Source organism: Sebastes fasciatus, chromosome 18 (assembly GCF_043250625.1).
Source record: "Sebastes fasciatus isolate fSebFas1 chromosome 18, fSebFas1.pri, whole genome shotgun sequence".
NCBI classification, from domain to species: domain Eukaryota; kingdom Metazoa; phylum Chordata; class Actinopteri; order Perciformes; family Sebastidae; genus Sebastes; species Sebastes fasciatus.
In genome coordinates this window covers 11,402,327-11,420,094 of record NC_133812.1, presented here as the reverse complement: position 1 = coordinate 11,420,094, position 17,768 = coordinate 11,402,327, and the positions used below count along the sequence as shown (strand labels likewise).

At 42.1% G+C, this 17,768-nt stretch overlaps 1 protein-coding gene and 1 long non-coding RNA gene across 3 annotated transcripts in view; both read left to right on the top strand.

Annotated features, from left to right (window-relative positions):
- LOC141755882 (uncharacterized) overlaps positions 1-17,768 on the top strand; it is a 490,132-nt gene that overhangs the window by 328,279 nt on the left and 144,085 nt on the right. The gene's annotated exons all lie outside the window — the stretch shown is intronic.
- Positions 1-17,768, top strand: part of LOC141755875 (MAM domain-containing glycosylphosphatidylinositol anchor protein 2) — a 310,559-nt gene that overhangs the window by 265,415 nt on the left and 27,376 nt on the right. For both annotated transcript variants that reach the window (XM_074615183.1, XM_074615182.1), the window contains exons 14-15: positions 7,255-7,432; positions 16,801-16,821. In XM_074615183.1, coding sequence (XP_074471284.1) covers positions 7,255-7,432; positions 16,801-16,821 — 199 coding nt within the window. The remainder of the gene's footprint in view (positions 1-7,254; positions 7,433-16,800; positions 16,822-17,768) is intronic.

Here is a 17,768-nt window from a genome sequence, read left to right as displayed (position 1 = left end):
CCTCTCTCTCTTTTCTCTCTGCATGGCAGTGTGGGGCACATCTTGTCTTTATAGTTTTTTTTATCTTACAACAGCAGGTGTGGCACCACCTTCAGTTTAGTTTGAAATCGTGAACTAGCTCCATTAACACCACAGATGTTGAGGTTAACATGGCATCGCAGCGCTGAGCCGCCATTCAGGAGCCTGTTTGAAAATAGAAAAAAGAGCACATATCAGAGAAAAACACGCCGCAGAGCTAAATCCATCTCAGCTCTGCTCGGAATTAGCGAGCATACCCTGATAGTTGTGTTTGCAATGAATAATATAGTTTGTTTCACACTACACCATCAAGGAATTGAAGCTTGAAAACACACTCTAAACCAGTTATGTTTGCGTGGCGCAATGATTTTTCTGTCAACTATCTCAGTTGGTCTGCTTGGTAATAAATGATGTTGTGTTTGAGCTCGCCAGGCCTGAAAACTTGCCAGGAATATATACATTTGCTTCTCCTATTTTCAGCTTTTAAAAAAAAAAAAAGAACAGATTATAATGTCTGCATCTGTGCTGGAACATTTTTTGGCCTGCATCTGTGCTGGAACATTTTTTGGCATTTGTTTATTTAAAAAGAAAACACCACTACCCCAGTCTGTGTTAGCAGACAATCAGTGTTTGGGCAAATTAATTTCTTTCCGCCGTCTTGCCTTGATATCTCAAGAGGGCACATTTTGTGACCATTATTTCCTTCCTCCGAGGCATAACAACCAATCTTCCATTGTCTTAGATGAAAGTGATTCTGCGCCGTAAGGAGAAGTCACTGACTTTTCCCGGGGATTTGCTATACAGTATACCCTCTGTGATTGATTAAGTCTCAGCTTTGAGTATTGATTTAGACTGATAATACGATTTTTTAATGCCTTTTGGTGAGGAAGCAGTAAAGTCAGCAGTGAGCAAGAGGAAATGAGAGAGGAGAAGAGAGAAATGAGTGGGAGGAGAGGCTCCCTTTGTAAATAAATCCAGAGACACCCCCGGACTGACTGTGAGAGAGTGGTGCAGTAAAGAAAGCTTCGGCACGTGGACTACACCACTTCGATCTATTTATAGATCCAGCAGCAGCTCCCCTGCCATTCCCTGAGAATTATTATCATTTTCTCTTCTGAATTAATGCTCAGAGCTGGTAGACCTTATGCCGCCGTAATGGATGGCTTTGTGTTATCGTCCAGTGCTCTAGTGAGAGCTGCCTGAAGGGGAGATGGGAGTGAAGCTGTAGCTGAAAGGCATCGCACAAAACACAAATCACCGCACCTGTCAAGGATGCAACGGCGAGGTGTGACATCTAGCCTTGTTTTGATACTGCAGCCGGCTACTTTAAAGCTTTCTCTGCTGTCCAGACGCTCAATCGCCCGTCTCCAACCCTTATAAGATAACTTCTTCCATGTACGTCTTGCCGTCTTGGAGCTGCTTGTTCCGTGTCCTCCACCTCCTCTTTTTCAATTGATCTGTCAAGTCAGGGTGTGCAGACGGATCAATAGGAGCCATACGTGTTACATGCAGGCAATCTACGGTAGATCAGCCCATCGTCTAACCGTACGCCGTCCTGTTTCTTTTGGCTCCTGCCGTCGCTTTGTTCAATCCCGCTGCTTTTTTTAAAGTTTGCCGCAATCAAATTAATTTAAATCAATACGGCACTCTGCCTCTGGGGGGAAATTTGGAGAATGAAAGGTAATGGGATGTAAACAGAAACCTTAATTGAGCTCAGACGCTGGGATTCAGTGGTTATTAATGGGAATCAAAACAAAAGGGGCAAAATCCATAACCCAGTAAGCATGTCGTGTGTGTGATTCTAAACGTCTGAAAAGTTAAACGTTTTTCTCAATCAACATCTGAAATTTGATTTCATTTGCACATTTAAATACAATCCACTTTGGATACGAAAAAGAACTTAACTATTTGCTTCCATTTGTTGTTGTTGTTTGGATTCAGTGTTTGCCAAGACGAGCATTTAAGGCCTCCATCTGCCAAGAGCTTTGGGACTCGCACACGAACACACACTAGTCCCTTAATAGACATATTTTCCCAATTAACTGATATACAGCTACAAACATATACTTTTATTTATGCTCACAGCATTACAAAACAAAAGCAGCGAAGAGGGAATTTGGGAACAATAATGAGGTAAGATACAAACCCCAAGACATTCTCGTTCTCAGAGTAAACTGACAGGGTGCTCCCATTATAATCTGGCATCAAATCCAATTGAAGGGAAAGATTTATTATTCTCTGCTGAGGCCCACAGTATACAGTTTACTTGTTATTACACTCAGGTAGGGCTGACCCGAATGCCCTGAAGCTTCGAAGCTTCGACCGTTGCCGTGGTAATCAACCTCCAGATTAGTACTCGAATGCTTTGTTTGTTTGTTTTTTTTATGTAAATATGTAATAATGAAATATAAATCCCAAATAGCCCATGAAATAAGGAATAATCCCACAACATCATTTATATTCAACATTAGTTATTATTAGTTATTTTCAGACGGATATCACTGTTCGTGTATGTGTGTGTAGAGGTGCGTGTGTGTGTACGGTAGTGCGGCAGCGGCACTGATACAGGGGAGATGTAGACAGACTGACAGAAGAACATGTCATCCTGCTGCGCCGCACCGAGAAGCTTTGAATACCTTTGAGTATTTCTCGCCGAAGCTTCAAAGCCCAAAAAATTGTATTCGGGACAGCCTTACACTAAAGTAATGAGGACATTTTATTAATTTTGTAGTAACAAAAGTCACAAAACTCAAATCAATTAGATGTAAAATGCAAACGTGGACACACATGGTGCTTGTTTGATCAGAGCCACATTGGGCCTTTTCATATCTATCTCATATTCATGTTTTAGCTACAGGCTTTGAACATTATGAACATGAACCATTCAAACATCTGTGGTTTTATATAATGCAAACACAGACACTTCCATTCATAGAAAATAAATGGAAGTGTCTGTACAGTTAGACAAGAGTCGGCTCTTTGAGGGAGAATCTTCTGGGAGATTCCCCCCCCTTTAGTGAACATACACATGAACATAAATCTCAGTTAGATCAACAATGGAGCTCATAAGGAGGACGTTTGGGTCCTGGAGGTACAGTAGCATATCAGCAAACTGACAGTGAAAAGTAGCTGTCTTATAATAGCCACACTATACAAATACATGAATATGATTGGACGTTTTTCTAGTCAGCTGGTGGCCAAGCAGCCAATGAATGAACCAGTGATTGTGAAACATGAATGGTGCAGCTGATACCAAGCAGTTAATGCAAGAACTACTTCATTGCTCTGCCTGAACTAACGTTACAGTATGCTCCATAAGTGGGACTTAACTACATTTTATGGTGTTCGCATTTAGAAAGCGTGAGCATTGGGTTATGTGTGAGATTGAGTTTTGGAGAGCTTTAAGGCTCCAGGATTTTTGAGTAATATTTCTTACATCTGGAAAGAAAGATTCTCTAAATATTGCCTTTATAGAAAGCTGCAGCCAGTTTCATGCAAGGCGATATATTGATATTTTTTTAAATTACATTTTAGGAAAACTGTCATAGAATAAAGAACACAGCAGAAATACACAGTTTCAGAATAGGCAAAAATAACACATTTATACTGCATTCAAAAAACTGCATGGTTTTTGACCCAAACTGCATGTGCTCATCATAAAGTGGGCATGTCTGTAAAAGGGAGACTCGTGGGTACCCATAGAACCCATTTTCATTCACCTATATTGAGGTCAGAGGTCAAGGGACCACTTTGAAAATCGCCAGTTTTTCCTCGCCAACATTTAGCGTAAATCTGGAGCGTTATTTAGCCTCCTTTGCAATAAGCTAGTATGACATACGTCATAACAATGAATACTTTTGATTTTCTAGTTTCATATGATATCAGGAACAGCCGGGCCCAACGGCGGTTAATGAGGAATCGATACAGTGTTTTGGAGAATCAATACAGTATTGCACAACATAATATCACGATACTCTAGTGTATCGGTATGTTCTTACACCCTTGCTATTCAGCTTGGTAAAATGGTCAAATCATTTTCAATCAAGTCATTTTTTTGTCCTTACCACTCCTTAAAACACATTTTTATTTAGAAAAAGGGGCATTAAATGTTCTACACACTGGTTTCCATGTGCAAAACAGTTTGTGGGCACAGATTGATAGATCATTATCAGTTGTTTTAATGCACACATATGCATTAACACCACTGCTAATGTATAAAACATGTAGTTTGTCATGTGTATGGATAACTTCTGAATCTTTCCACTGCCTATCATGCAGACAGAAAAGCAGCCCTTCTCTTTGGCATCTACAGCCCTTTCACCATCAAACTACCGACATTACCCAGACTGCCAAACACGAACAAAACGGCATGATGTGTCATTTTTAATGCATCTGTGTGTATCTCTAATTGGAAAGAGCAAATGGACTTTTTTGTCACTATTTTGTATAGAAAGGTTGTTTTCACTCACATTTCAATATCAAATGTGTTTGAAATGATACATCCTCTTTTCAGAGTGGTCAAATACACGCAGACGAACATGCCAACACCGTGTAATTCATGGCAATTAGCTGCCATGCCTTTTGTACTCAAATTTTACTTTAGTACTGAAAAAGGATAGGTAGGGACTAGTGCTCCATCTGCAATTACCAGTGGCAGACAAAACACTCTATTTACCTGCAAACTAATGGTGGTGAAAAGTTGCACCCCATAATTGTGGATCATCTCGGCTCTAAGTAATTACTTAATTGGTATTGTTCACACACACTGACTCTGACGCTATCACACCTTCATTCACTCTATCTTCGTCTCTCTCTCTCTCTCTCTGCTAGTAACACACTTCGTCTTTTCCTTTGACTGAGAAGGGCATGTAAAGTCACTAATTGTGATGCAGAAGCTGTAACTTGTCTTTGTGCAGCTCTTCCCCTTAAACTGATTCTCAAGGATAAAATGTACCCTACCTCTCCTCTCTTTGCCCCCCCCCCCCCCCCCCCCCCCCCGCGAATGCAGCAACAAACCTCTCGTTTTGTTTCTTTGAATTTCCGAGGGGCTTTATTGTGTCGAAAGACATGAAAAGGCACAAGCTAATTTTTTGTCTGATACCCGAGCTTAGCCACCTGAAGACAGGCTCGCTCGTGTGCTCTGCATTGTGCAAAGGCGAGATATGAAATTCCTGTCAGCTGTATAAACGGGATAGCGAAACATTGTAGAACATGATTAAAGACAAAACTTTAAAAGAAAGAGGCAGTTGTTTACAGAGCACAAAGGTGTTGTCCATATACCGTGCTCGCCAAAAGGCCTGTATAATGCAAACTGAGGCGTATCTTTAATGGGAAAAATCAATCAGGATTTTTTTCCTCTCTGCAAATATCAGAATATTCCTGCTGCTTGTTAATAGCAGCCTTTGAATTCAGAGGCTGGGAGCTGCTTTGAAAGTAAATGTGGCTAATGAGCAGCTAGCTGTCAACAGCTTACAGAGGAAAAATGTGTTTTTTGTTGTGTTGCATTTAATGTCGGCGGATCATGCAAATGCCTATAGACAAGGTTAACTGGCAGATGAGAGGGAACATCCTACACTGATGGTGAGGGGAATATATATGTGCTGTGGCAGGGGGGGGAAGAAGAAAAAAGTTGAATCATACACTTCTAGGGACTTTTACTTTGGAAAATATCTAAATTAATACAGTAAAAATGTTTGATTTTCAGCATGTATGTAGTCAGAGATGTCCTGAAGTCACATATATCATTGTCAGGCATTATTTATTAACATTTCCTTCACTAATTAGTGGTATTTTCTTGTTATTTATAGGGGACATGTAATGTTTTGAACTACTGGTGAATATAATCCATCAGTCTTATTTCCATGTATGTATTAAACCTCTGCATGCTCTATGGTGGCCATGAGTCCCCCTAACTCTACAAAGGTGCTCTTTGAGATGCTCATAAATGTTATGTACCCTTGTACAATTTTTATCCTTCAAGCGTGACCGCCCTAGCTGTGGGAAGTGCTTGTTTGCCAACATGTGCCCTTGGGTTCAAACCCAACACTGACTAACTTGTGCTGAGAGATCTGTAATTAACTTTCTCGGACCTTCGAACCATGAACGGAGCGACTAATCGAAGCAGCTCTAAACAAGAGAATTAGCCAAGAGACTTAGACTTCCTTTATCAATTAAATTAGCCTTTCTAGCCAAAAACCTAGTTCTGTTGTCCCTAATAGAAGGTTTGGCAGATTAAAACGGACACTATCGAGGACAATACTGGTCCAATTTAGCTTGCTTAGCTAAGATTTAATCCAAATAAAGGAGACAATTTATTGTCTACAAGTTCATTCTAAATCTTCCTCACGTAAGATTGCCTTTATTGTGTTCTCATTTTTATGCAAAATCAATAAGACATTCATATATAATAATTAAAAAAAAGCAGTAGGGGGCCCATAAGATGTTTTTGGTTGATTTATAGGTTATAGGATATCCTTGAACCTCAACTTTCTGAATCCACTTGGTAAAATATGAATCACAACATTTTAATTCTGATGGATACAACGCCATTGCTGACAGCTTTTTAAGTAGCACAATGTGGTTGGTGTCCCGAACGCTTTTTCAAGCCAATTATGTATAAAATGTCTGCGTGTTTGTGCTATAGACTGTTTATAAAGATGGACAAGGCATCCCCACTTCCTCCCACTGTACAAAAGTGGATCCAAATATCCCGGATGCAGGCGCTGCCATCTTGAGATTTTGATGTCATTTGGAGCCAGAGTCTGTGCAGTATAGTGATTGGCTGGTGGAGCCGCGGCATTGAGGTCCTGTCCACACACCCAATCACGAGCCGAGCACAGCCACAGCTTGCCAGCAAGAAACACTCACAGCTGACAAATATGATGTCCCGCCCCCTTTTTATAGCATCAAATAACTAATTAAAACCAAACTTATCAGAAAAATGAACACTTCACCATAAATCAACATAATGAGAACTACATAAAATGTCAGAAACCATCTTTGAAAAAAAATAATTTGACGTTTATTTTGAGTTTTTAGTTTGGCCCATCCGCTAACATGGAGTGGGTGGGGTTTATGATCTATACTGCAGCCAGCCACCAGGGGGCGATGGAGATGTTTTGGCTTCACTTTTGTGGAGCTGTCATGTCATCCATCTTTATTAAAGTCTATGGTTTGTGCATGTAGGTGGAGAGAGAAAGATTTTTTAATAATCTTGTGGCTCCTCTTCCCATCCAGATGGGGATGCAGCGCTGGTGGGAGCAGGAGATCCCCGTGGATGGAGCAATCAACAAAGGAGAGCTCATGACACACAACCTGACTGAGCTCATAAAGCCTGAATCCTACGAGGTGCGCCTCACCCCCATCACCCGGTTCGGAGAGGGCGACTCCACCATCCGGATTGTCACGTACAGCGGTGAGTGCTGTTCAGTATGCTAACTCTTAAGGATGTCTTTTTTGGATAACAGTGTCTAGTCTACTCATCCTGCTGTATTTGAATGTTTCAACGTGTGGGAAATAGAAAGAAAAACATGGTAAGGGAAACGCTTTAGTCTTCTTCTCTTCACATGTGGTTGCACAGGTGGAGGAATTACAGCTACAGCTGGTAACGTAATCCTTCAGCTAACTCTAGAAATACTCTTAGATTATCTCCGGCTCCAGTTTGTGCCGCCGCATAATGACACATGTTCATCAACACTGACGGATATCAAAGGTTCACTCTGGTATCACCAATCATTACGATGATCGCAATAATGATGCATTATGTATGAGGAAGGACCAGTAAGAAGTCATTAAAATGATTTGAATTGCGTCTAACACATTCAGTCATGAGCCGACAGCTTGACGTCAGCCGGCTTTGCTTCTTTGCCACTTTGAGTAAATGCTGATCAACTGAATAATCATCTCTTCTTCGTGACCTTCATTGCCTGAGTCAAGTCTAATCTGGTCTCGGGGCAAAGGCTGACTTGTTGTCTCTGAGCATGAGAGATCATCATGACATCAAAGCATCAGATGACTCAAACATGTAGTTCGGGTCACAAGACCAAGCAGAGCTGGTCAAAGACGAGTTGTGTTTTGCTTTGCTCCCAAAACAGTGTATTTTTTGTTTGTGATTCCTTTCCCTTTTTTGGCCAGAGGATGCAATTTGTTTCGTGGGATGTGTTTCACACAACAAATAGCCTTTTTTTGATTGTATACTGCCCATATTTTGAAAGATCCCCGGCCTTACCAAGCCCCACATGGCCCCCAGAACCAGACAGGACAATAACATGTTTACTGCTGTAGAGGTGGGAATCACCAGAGGCCCCAAGATACGATATTATCACCGTACTTAAGTCACGATACTATCTTATTGCGATTTTAAACATCTTGCGATGTGCTGAGTATTGCAATAATAAATATGGCAATTTATTACCTTTTTTTCAACTGCTAATGATGCAGTTTGTCAACGTATGTTTTATCGTATGAGATACAGTTTTCACTCTGTTCATCTCTACGTTTTCATTCACTTATTTTGAGGTCAGAGGTCAAGGGACCCCTTTAAAAATGGCCATGCCAAAAGTTAGCGTAATTTTTTAGCGTTATTTAGTGTTCTTCCCAACAAGCACATGACATGGTTGGTGCTAATGGATTCCTTTTGGTTTTTCTAGTTTCATATTATACCAGTGTCTTCACTCTAGCTTTAAAATGAGCCGGCTACACTCTCTGAAAGACTGAATAGTGGTCGTCGGATTGTTAAGAGGTTAATAGCTTACATAATAAAAGATCGATACTTGACAAAGGTCAAGGGACTCCTTTGAAAATGGCCATGCCAGTTTTTCCTTGCCAAAATGTAGCCTAGTATTTGGAGCATTATTTAGCATTATTGCCAACAAGCTATCATCACACGGTTGGTACCAATGTATTCCTTAGGTTTTCTAGTTTCATATGATACCAGTGTCTTCACTCTAGCTTTAATACTGAGCCAGCCACAAACTCTGACTGACAGAATAGCGGCCGTTGGATTGTTAAGAGGTTAATAGTTTATACAATAAAGGATCGATACTTGACGTCCGTGTATCGATCCCCCACCCTATACTGCTGTAAAATTGTTTAATAATTTGGTTGATGTAGTTTTGAATCAGGACTGTAGTAATAGAATAGCAGCCAGAAGGACATCATGAACATGATGGGTACTGTACGGCGGGCCAGCCTGGTAGCCGCATGCAAATGGAGGTACATTCTTCAGCCTGTTGAACGACACGCTGGCTGAAATACAAACAGTACATTAGCATCCAGCAGTGCCGGTGAACAGATGCACAGGTACTTGAGATGTGCATTTTCAGAAACAAAACTGGCTGACTGTTTTCCGTCTATCACTGACTGCTTCCTGAGTTGTGCTGCTGCTGCATGCTGCAGTTGTGAATTATTCAGTCTCACTGCAGCTCATCTTGGCTGGTGAAAAGAGAATTGGGAAAGAGAAGAAGAAGAGAGAGAGAGATAAAAAACATGCTGTTTTTTTGTAGTAGTTTGTGATATTGTGTTATGCTAAATCTTGAATTCTGCTGAATTGAATCAAATTGAATCCAATCAAAGTGAAGTCAAGAGAATTGAGGCTAATTAAGACAGAGAGAGGCACAGGAGGAGAGATGGAGGCAGCCAAGTTGGGACTGAAGAGAAAAGAGAAGATACAGAGGAACAAAGTTAAAAAAGAAAGAAGACAGCCAATGCTGATGTGCGAATCGGCTGCCCAACAAGAGACCGGACTAATTATCACTCTAGGGCTGCTCTGTTCTCCCACGCACAGCGTAGCGTCACTGTAGCAGCCTCATGCAGGTCTGAGCAGAATCCACTGTGTCCCGCAAGACGTCCTGACTGACGCCAAATACAATCCAGCATCATCTCCATTATCGCTTCCTTTTCACTCTCACCGGGGAACAGGAACGTGTGCGTCTCTATACAACTTTATGGGGAACTGAAATGAATGTGTGTTATTTTTAAACTATGTTATATGCAGTTATGATTAATCAGTATGTTAGATTTAGGTCTTATCCTATCTCGGAATATATATATAAATGAATGTAATATTTTCTTGGAAGAAAGAGAAATCCAGTTCTGCTTGTTCTTGGACGCAAACCAGAGACACCAGAGATCTTTTACTAAGCCACCTATATTTAGCACTTTCATTACTAACAGGCAAACTTCAGTTTGAGTCAGAGACGCTTACGTCAGAGAACATTTATAACGAACAGTTAGATTTGGCGGAAAACGCTCTCCCTGTTTGAGGGAGCCCTCAAACAATCTGAGCAGCAACAAGGATTCTGCTGGGAGAACTAATCCACGCTTAATAAACACAAGTATAGTTAAATCCATGATACCAAAAGCTTAGCACATGAGGGTTGAGGCGGTGGAGGTGCGGCAGCACAATGTTGGTATGAGTGCAGAGCACTGAACAGAGTAATAGTGAGAAGTGTCATGTTATAACGACTGCGCTGTACACCTGGATGTATATGATTGGACGTCAGTAGTCAACTGGTAGCCAAGCAGCTGGTGAGCAAACCAGTGATTGTGAAACATGGCTAAACTGTGTACTGTAGTACCATCTATACTACATACTAAATCTCATGGTACATGTCCACAGCCTCCGTCCTGTCCACGCTTCCCATGCATTGTCTATGTAAGCAGTCGTGCAATGCATTTGCAGCGATTAGAGAGGCGGGGAATCACGTTGGCCGCTCCTCATATGCATAAAGTTGAGGGCTAGGCTAGGTCTTTATGCAAATCAGGGGCGTCCGATGCGACTCGCCGCCACTGGAAACTCCCGAGAAACTTTTAAACGAAGCGTTGTCGATCCAAAATAAAGACAGATTCTGCAACTGCATGGCTTATTTCTTGCATAAAATGTTTTCAGGAACACATTTCGGTGAACTATATTTGTGATATAAGAGAAGAAAGTTTCCAAACGAGCCACCATGTTGGTTCCGGTTTGAAAGCTGGGAGCAGCAGCCCACGAGGGAAAGCATTCGTCTAATCAGGTGCAGAGTGCCTTTTGTCTAGTGGCAGCCCATCAAGCGTCCAATGCTGGACGCTAACGCCCCTGTAGACACGTACCATCACAGCGTTTTGAGTATGCAGTGTGTTTGTGCTGGAAAAGTGACAAAATTGGTAGAATTGAAACAGTTGGTATGCATGCTAATAAAAATTTATTAAGTGTGCTGTTGATGTACATTACTCTCCCAAAATGCAATGCACAAAGGAAAGGGAGGAGCTACTCATAGCTGCAAAAAACAAATTGTGGATGGTGGTCACAGCTTTATGAACAACCTAGAAAAACTAAAAAACTAAAAATTTAGAAAAACCTCATGCTGTCTACGGGTGAAGTTTAATTGGTGGTGACATTTGATTAATGTGCAGGATCGGTGCAAGTATTATAATTACTTGTTGGTGTAACAGTTTACGAAGACCATTAGCATTTAGTGTATACTGTTAGCATGCGGTATTGGATTGGGACATACTGCTTGTCTCTTCAAAAGCCGAAAACTTCTGCTGCTTGTTTGAGTCTCTCTGGTTTCATACTTTGTCACTGGAGTCAAAGACACACCTGTGCAGGTAACAGGCAGTGATCAGAAACCTGGACAAGGTGTTCACATTCCAGTATCTCGGTTCATTTTGGAGTAAGCCTGCTGGTATTTAAAAGTTTCACTATAAGGACAAGGGCTTGTCTGAGGATTCGTATGATGTTTCCATGCTCAAATATGACACAAAAAAATGCACCACTCTGCATATTTTCAAACTGGCACTCAACCGTGTACAAAATTTTATTGTATAGTTTGCTTTATAATCAGGGCATATGCTAGTGTTGGTAATCTTCAAAAAAAAAAATTGTTATAATTGTTGAAATTGTCATTACATCCCGACAGCAATCAATAAATCAAATGCTCTGACAAAAAACTCTGGTGTCTGTGGCTGTAGCAGGACTGTAATAAACCCGTCCAATCATTTCATTTGGCCCGAATGCAGGCTACCTGCTTACCTGCCTGTGTGTACGCTGCTCGTGCACTCACAATAGACATATTCGTTGTTTACGTACATTATTATCATTTTGGAGGAGTGGCTTTGGAGGGAGGCCTGAAGCGTCGGACTGTCAGTGTTGCCAACTTGGCGACTTTCTCTCTAGATTTAGGAACTTTTTAAGCTAATTCTGCTAGCCACTTTCATTGGAAAAGAGTTGGCAACACTGGCCTCGGTTTTTCGGTTGTATCAAGTGTACTCTTAAGATTACCAACCCTAACTTTAAGATGCTGAAAAAAAATGCAAAACCATTGAATCTTGAATGTTGAATCAGATACATAAACAGAATGCTTATAAAAAAGTGACAAACTACTTTGCATTTAAAGTCAGTCATTACCAGTCAGTCCGTGATGGTTTTCATCACTGTTGCTACATAGCAACAAGGTTGTGAGGATGAATTCAGCTTAAGCCCTGCTTCTTGCAGTGTGGAGTTTGCACAGTTTCCCTTATTTCCTCCAACAAACCAAAAAGACATACAGGTTAGAATTCTCCAAATAACCCTCAGGTGTCAATGTGAGTGTATTTGTCCCTCTGTGTTTGTCCTTCTACCTGTATGTCTGTTTGCATGTTTGCCTTGCAATGGCGAACATGGTGCTTCCTGCCTTTCACTAGAGTATCTCTAGCTCCCCATGACCCTGAAAATGAATGTGCATGTACGGAAACAATAAAACAAAGAATATGAAGGCCGGGTTGTCAGCTGTTACAGGATAAACATTGTCGTCCTAGTTTTATCATAAGGCCTCTAAAATCGAAGTGTGAGTGAATTTGCTCTTCATTGCCCAATAGGCCAAGCGATCATTCTGATGCACATAAAGCCTATGGTAGCAGCTTTTCTGTGAGTTGGCGAGAAAACACAAAAGCGTTTATAGTGTCCCCAGCTGTAGGATGAAGGATGGTCGTGTCACCGAGCTCCGAAGACGCTCTTTTAAATTTTGCTGCAGTGACAAACTCGGCATCTGTTTGGTGTTTCTCATAACACTCCTCCCTCACTCTCTGGTTTCCTCCAAGGCGCATGATTTAATGTTTAAGCCTCCTGTCAACCCGCACAGTGTCACGGTAAAACACTGCTGCTATTTCTTAATTTTCCATTTTTATGCAGCTCATAGTGACATATACAGTAAGATGCCTGTCCTAAAGTCAAAACCCAGTAAATCTTATATTAGATACAGATTGCCTGCCATAGCCGAGGTGTTGGGGTATTATTATTCGGCCAGCGGTTGTTCAGTGTAATCCCTGTCTGAGCTTTTGTTCAATCATGGGCTCAACTCTGTTTACCTGAGAACTCAATGAATCACAAAGTTTTTTTTAAATTTCAAAGTTATTATCGCCTTAACTTTGACAGCCCTAAAAAATATATATATACTGATATCATAAATGATATGATATGGTGCACCTCTTATGGTAATTTATTAGTTTGCATTAGCAGTGTCTTTTTTGTAGCTTTTTTTGCTGTTTTTTCCTACACTTTTTTTTTTGTCTCATCCTCTACTCACTATCTAAACCACAGCAAAGCTCCTCCCTGTGGAAGTCCATTAAGGATTCACTTGCTTGCATCGATGTGTCGTACACAGACTGATGCAAGAGCAGGATAACACACAGGAGGTTACTGGACATGGGCTGGCTGTGTTTGGGTGTGTGTTACTGCAGGACCAGCGCAGAACAGTTGCATCCTCTGTTAGGGAGCAACAGTTTGATTGAAGGACACAATAGTGTGAAGTGTCTGAGGGGATGAGGGGAAGATTGCTGAATTACATTTACCCATGCTGTTATTATTCCAACTGATGGTTGGAGCTGTGAAGCCGTCACAGGGCTTTCTCACAACGTCATGGCACCCGCCCAGACCCCCTAAACATGATGGATGGGAATCTTGGAGAGCGTGAATTATATGAGGTCAATGAAAAAAAAAAAAAAAAAAGGAGAAGCTGGGCTGCTGTTGTCTATGAGGACACTTGGCTGCGGCCGTGGAATTGTCTGCTGCTTCGTAATACAGCCGCAGGCCAGTGGGCAGGGAATCCAGCCAAGATGAAGTCAGCGTTTGTATCCGGAACGGCCTCTACGGGCCGCTGTCCTTTGGCGGTCAATGAGCTCACTTTGTGTTTCAATCAAAATTAGGCAATTTGGACGGAAGGCGGTGATGCATCACGCAACAGTTTGTCTTGTCCTCTGAGTTGGAAACGTAGAAACCAGACATGCAACTCTAATGCACGGGTTAAGGACATGACCTTTCATGCCGAAAGTTGTGTTCACTTCACACCGTGATCACTGGGACTGTTTATATCTTGAGAACCATCAAGATTACATTTCATCCTCGATCATTATGTGAGGCTTTTGTAGCTGGAAGGGGAAGCAGAGTGCTGCAGCATTGAGAAAGAAATAAGAGATCTTTTTTTAAAGCGCTTACAGCTTGCTGGAGGGCTTTTCACACCTATGATTTTAACAACATAGTGCATTTTAAGGAGAGCGTTTGAGGTCCACTCGTGTTTTCAGGAGCTACAGAAGTATTTGAAGTCGAAAGAGGCTGTAAAATGTCTAAAAAAGAATGCTTCGTCGACAAGAGATCTCAATCTCAGTGTATTTTTATTCCTTGTTTGTTTCCCCCATATCCAATACAGTCATCTAAATTGGAAGTTAAATTATCTGTGAGTGTGTGTGCATGCACAGCGAGTAGTAAAGTAGCCTGTGGGCGTGCTCTCTGCTCAGCTTGATTTCCTCAGTGGGGGTGGAGACACTGCTCGAGCAGACACATTCATCTGGACTAAGGCACCGTGAGTCAGCCTGGGGATGCTGCAGGTAGAAAAAAAAAAACTGACAAGGAAACATATTTTCATAACGGTTCACGGTCTTGGAAGAAAGAAGAGGGCAGCAGGAAGGATCGGGGAGGATGGGGAGATGCAGGAAACGGGAGGCTGAGAGGGAAATTGCCGGCAGAGCAGGAGGGGGGCGCTGAAAGAATAGAGTTTTATCAGAAAACTCAGCATCCGTTTCACAGGCCCGGGGCTGCGAGTTGTCATTTAAAACATTTTCTCTGCAACAGCGCCGATGATTTCCTCCCTCCTCTTGCAGACTTTTCATTACAGCAGTGCCAGTGTAGATTCAGTAGGAAGTGTTGGGATGCAGGTATTTCCACAATCGGTAACATAAAAGATTATTATACGACGAGGGTGTACAGCCTGTTCTTCCCGCACTCGTGGCTCCAGCTGCAGTGTTGCAGTTCACTGAATGTTTTATATGATTCAATTGGAAAAGCAACGGTTTGTTCTCTCTCTCTCTCTCTCTCTCTCTCTCTCTCTCTCTCTCTCTCTCTCTCTCTCTCTCTCTCTCTCTCTCTCTCTCTCTGCGTGTGCCTTTGTGCTTACTCCTCTTTTCTCCACACTGCAAGTGAACAAGTGGACACACATTCCCACGAAGCGCACAGCAATAAACAGAAATCACTACTTGAGTTTCTGCTTTTTAAAAGGACTCGATTCTCACCATCCCCGTGGTGCTTCCCCCCCGCTCCTCAGCACATGTTTTCCTTTGTGAGGAATGATTTGTTATTACTCACTTTAATTGGTCGGATTAAAATCAATTCCCCCCATGAACGGCGGGGTTTCATAAATCACGCGGCGACGCGGTTTTGTGGTAAAACTGATGTATCGCATCTATTCAGCCGGTCAGCAATCGATCATGAAAATGCCCATGAATCTTCTTGACAGGTTAAATGGTATTTACTCTGCAAAAAGTGAAGTGCCGACTAACTGGCTCGTTGCAACTCCGTGTGATACCCTTGACCTTTCTGTGTCTGCTGCGGCGGTAGCCTCTTAAATTATCAATGAGGGGAGCATTGAACCGCGGTTAGGTAGACAGAATGCAGAAGAAGCCTTTTTCATGCGTTTTCAGCGGACATCATCAGAGTTTGATGTAAAAGTTTCCATATAATGGCGGCGCTGAAAACACAGAAAGAATCAAGGATGTAATACAGGAACATCATGAGCACACACACTTGTGATTATTACTCATTTTTATGATTTATTGGCGTCTAAATGGAAGTTTAAAACAGGCTTAGTGCTCTAAATGGAAGTCACCTTGAACAAGAACATCAGCAATGTCGGTAAATGGCAATAATGATAAGCAGTGGCGCCGTAAGCTTATTAATGTGGTCAGGCCGGTCCTCCTAATCCCTCTGTCTTTTACATTTGATAACAGGCAGAGAACGACTGCTGTCACCTTTTCAACTTTAAATCCCAGACATCTCTCTCTCTCTCTCTCTCTCGCACTCTGTCTGCTCAATAATAATTGCATTGTGTGCGCCAGTGGATTGCTTCCTGTTTGGCTACGTTTAGTTTTTTATTTGTACACTGTGAAAGCAATAGAGCTTGACGAAGACGCGCTCTAATATGCTTCCAGTGTTTTAATATCACAGGACAATTTTCACAGCCTTCCCACAGGCCTCTTTCATTTAGTTTTATGACAGTAGAACACTGAGCAAAGTGTGCAAGCTCCAAGTTTTATACATGTAGACTTTTATTAGCTCTGTGCCTAAACAGTGGGTGACAGCAGGACGAAAAGTTAATAGCTACTTCATGCTTGTGTTGTATTCTGTGTAACCTGTGCAGATTTATATCAGCCTTTTTAAAGTGCGACAATTTGACTGCTTGTACGCCTTCCATTTCCTTTTAAGAAGTGTTCCACGTATTGACAGACGGCTAAGATATTCCATACTAATGACTGTCCCTGGCCTTTTCTCTTTCACAGCTCCCATCAACCCTCACCTGAGTAAGTAATGTGCACCTCACTTAGCACGTCTCGCCAGAGAGCTAGGCTCTTCCTGTCGCAGCACCGTCTGCGAGAGCAGTGGGGAGACTCAAAGTAACTGCACATCCCGTCGAGATCTGACTCACAACATGTCACACCGCACTGGAAGATCCTTCTAAGTATTCTTAAGTAGTTCTAAACGAAGTATGAGGAAAATAAGACCTGCATCAGGCTATTTGACATGTTGAGAGCTTTAAATCTCTTCAGGACATTGTGCATTTTTAGATGGAGTGTATTTGCATGATATGTGCTTTTGTGTGTGTGTGAGTACATCTGCACGCTCTGCGAGCATTACTTATGCATGCATCTGTGCCGTATGTTTATATCCTTTAATGTTTAGTCTCATTTATGACACATTCCATTGTTGAAACTTTACAAATTCACATTATTCACGCCTTGAGAATCCACACTTAATCATTGTGCGCTGTGCTGCAGTGTGCCGTTGTGCATTGTGGTTTCTTTATTTATATAGGTATATGTTTTGGTGGGTGTTCACGCAAACATTGCCAACATAATAACAAACATCCTAATCACCAACATCATTATCCAAATCCCCGGAGGAAGCTATCTTACCTGCACGCCTCCTCTTCCTCCCCCCCTTTCCTCTGCCTCTCCTTCCAAATCCTCCTATCTCTCCCGGGGCACAGGAGGCGAAAACATTTAGTTTAGCTCACAGTGGATGGGGGCGTTAGTGTCTGGCGCCCGGAGCTAGACCTCCATTTAAATCTGCATGCCTATGAGGAGGAGAGTCAAGAGTGCCCGCAACCCAGCCCCCTTTCCTCTCCCCGCTCCGCCACTTCTTTCTCTCCTCTTCGCTCTCACTTTCTATCTCTTTTTTTTCTGCCTCGCAGCATCACTGCCCTGCTTCCCTTCCCTTGGTCCGTCCACCCACACTCCACCTCTATAGT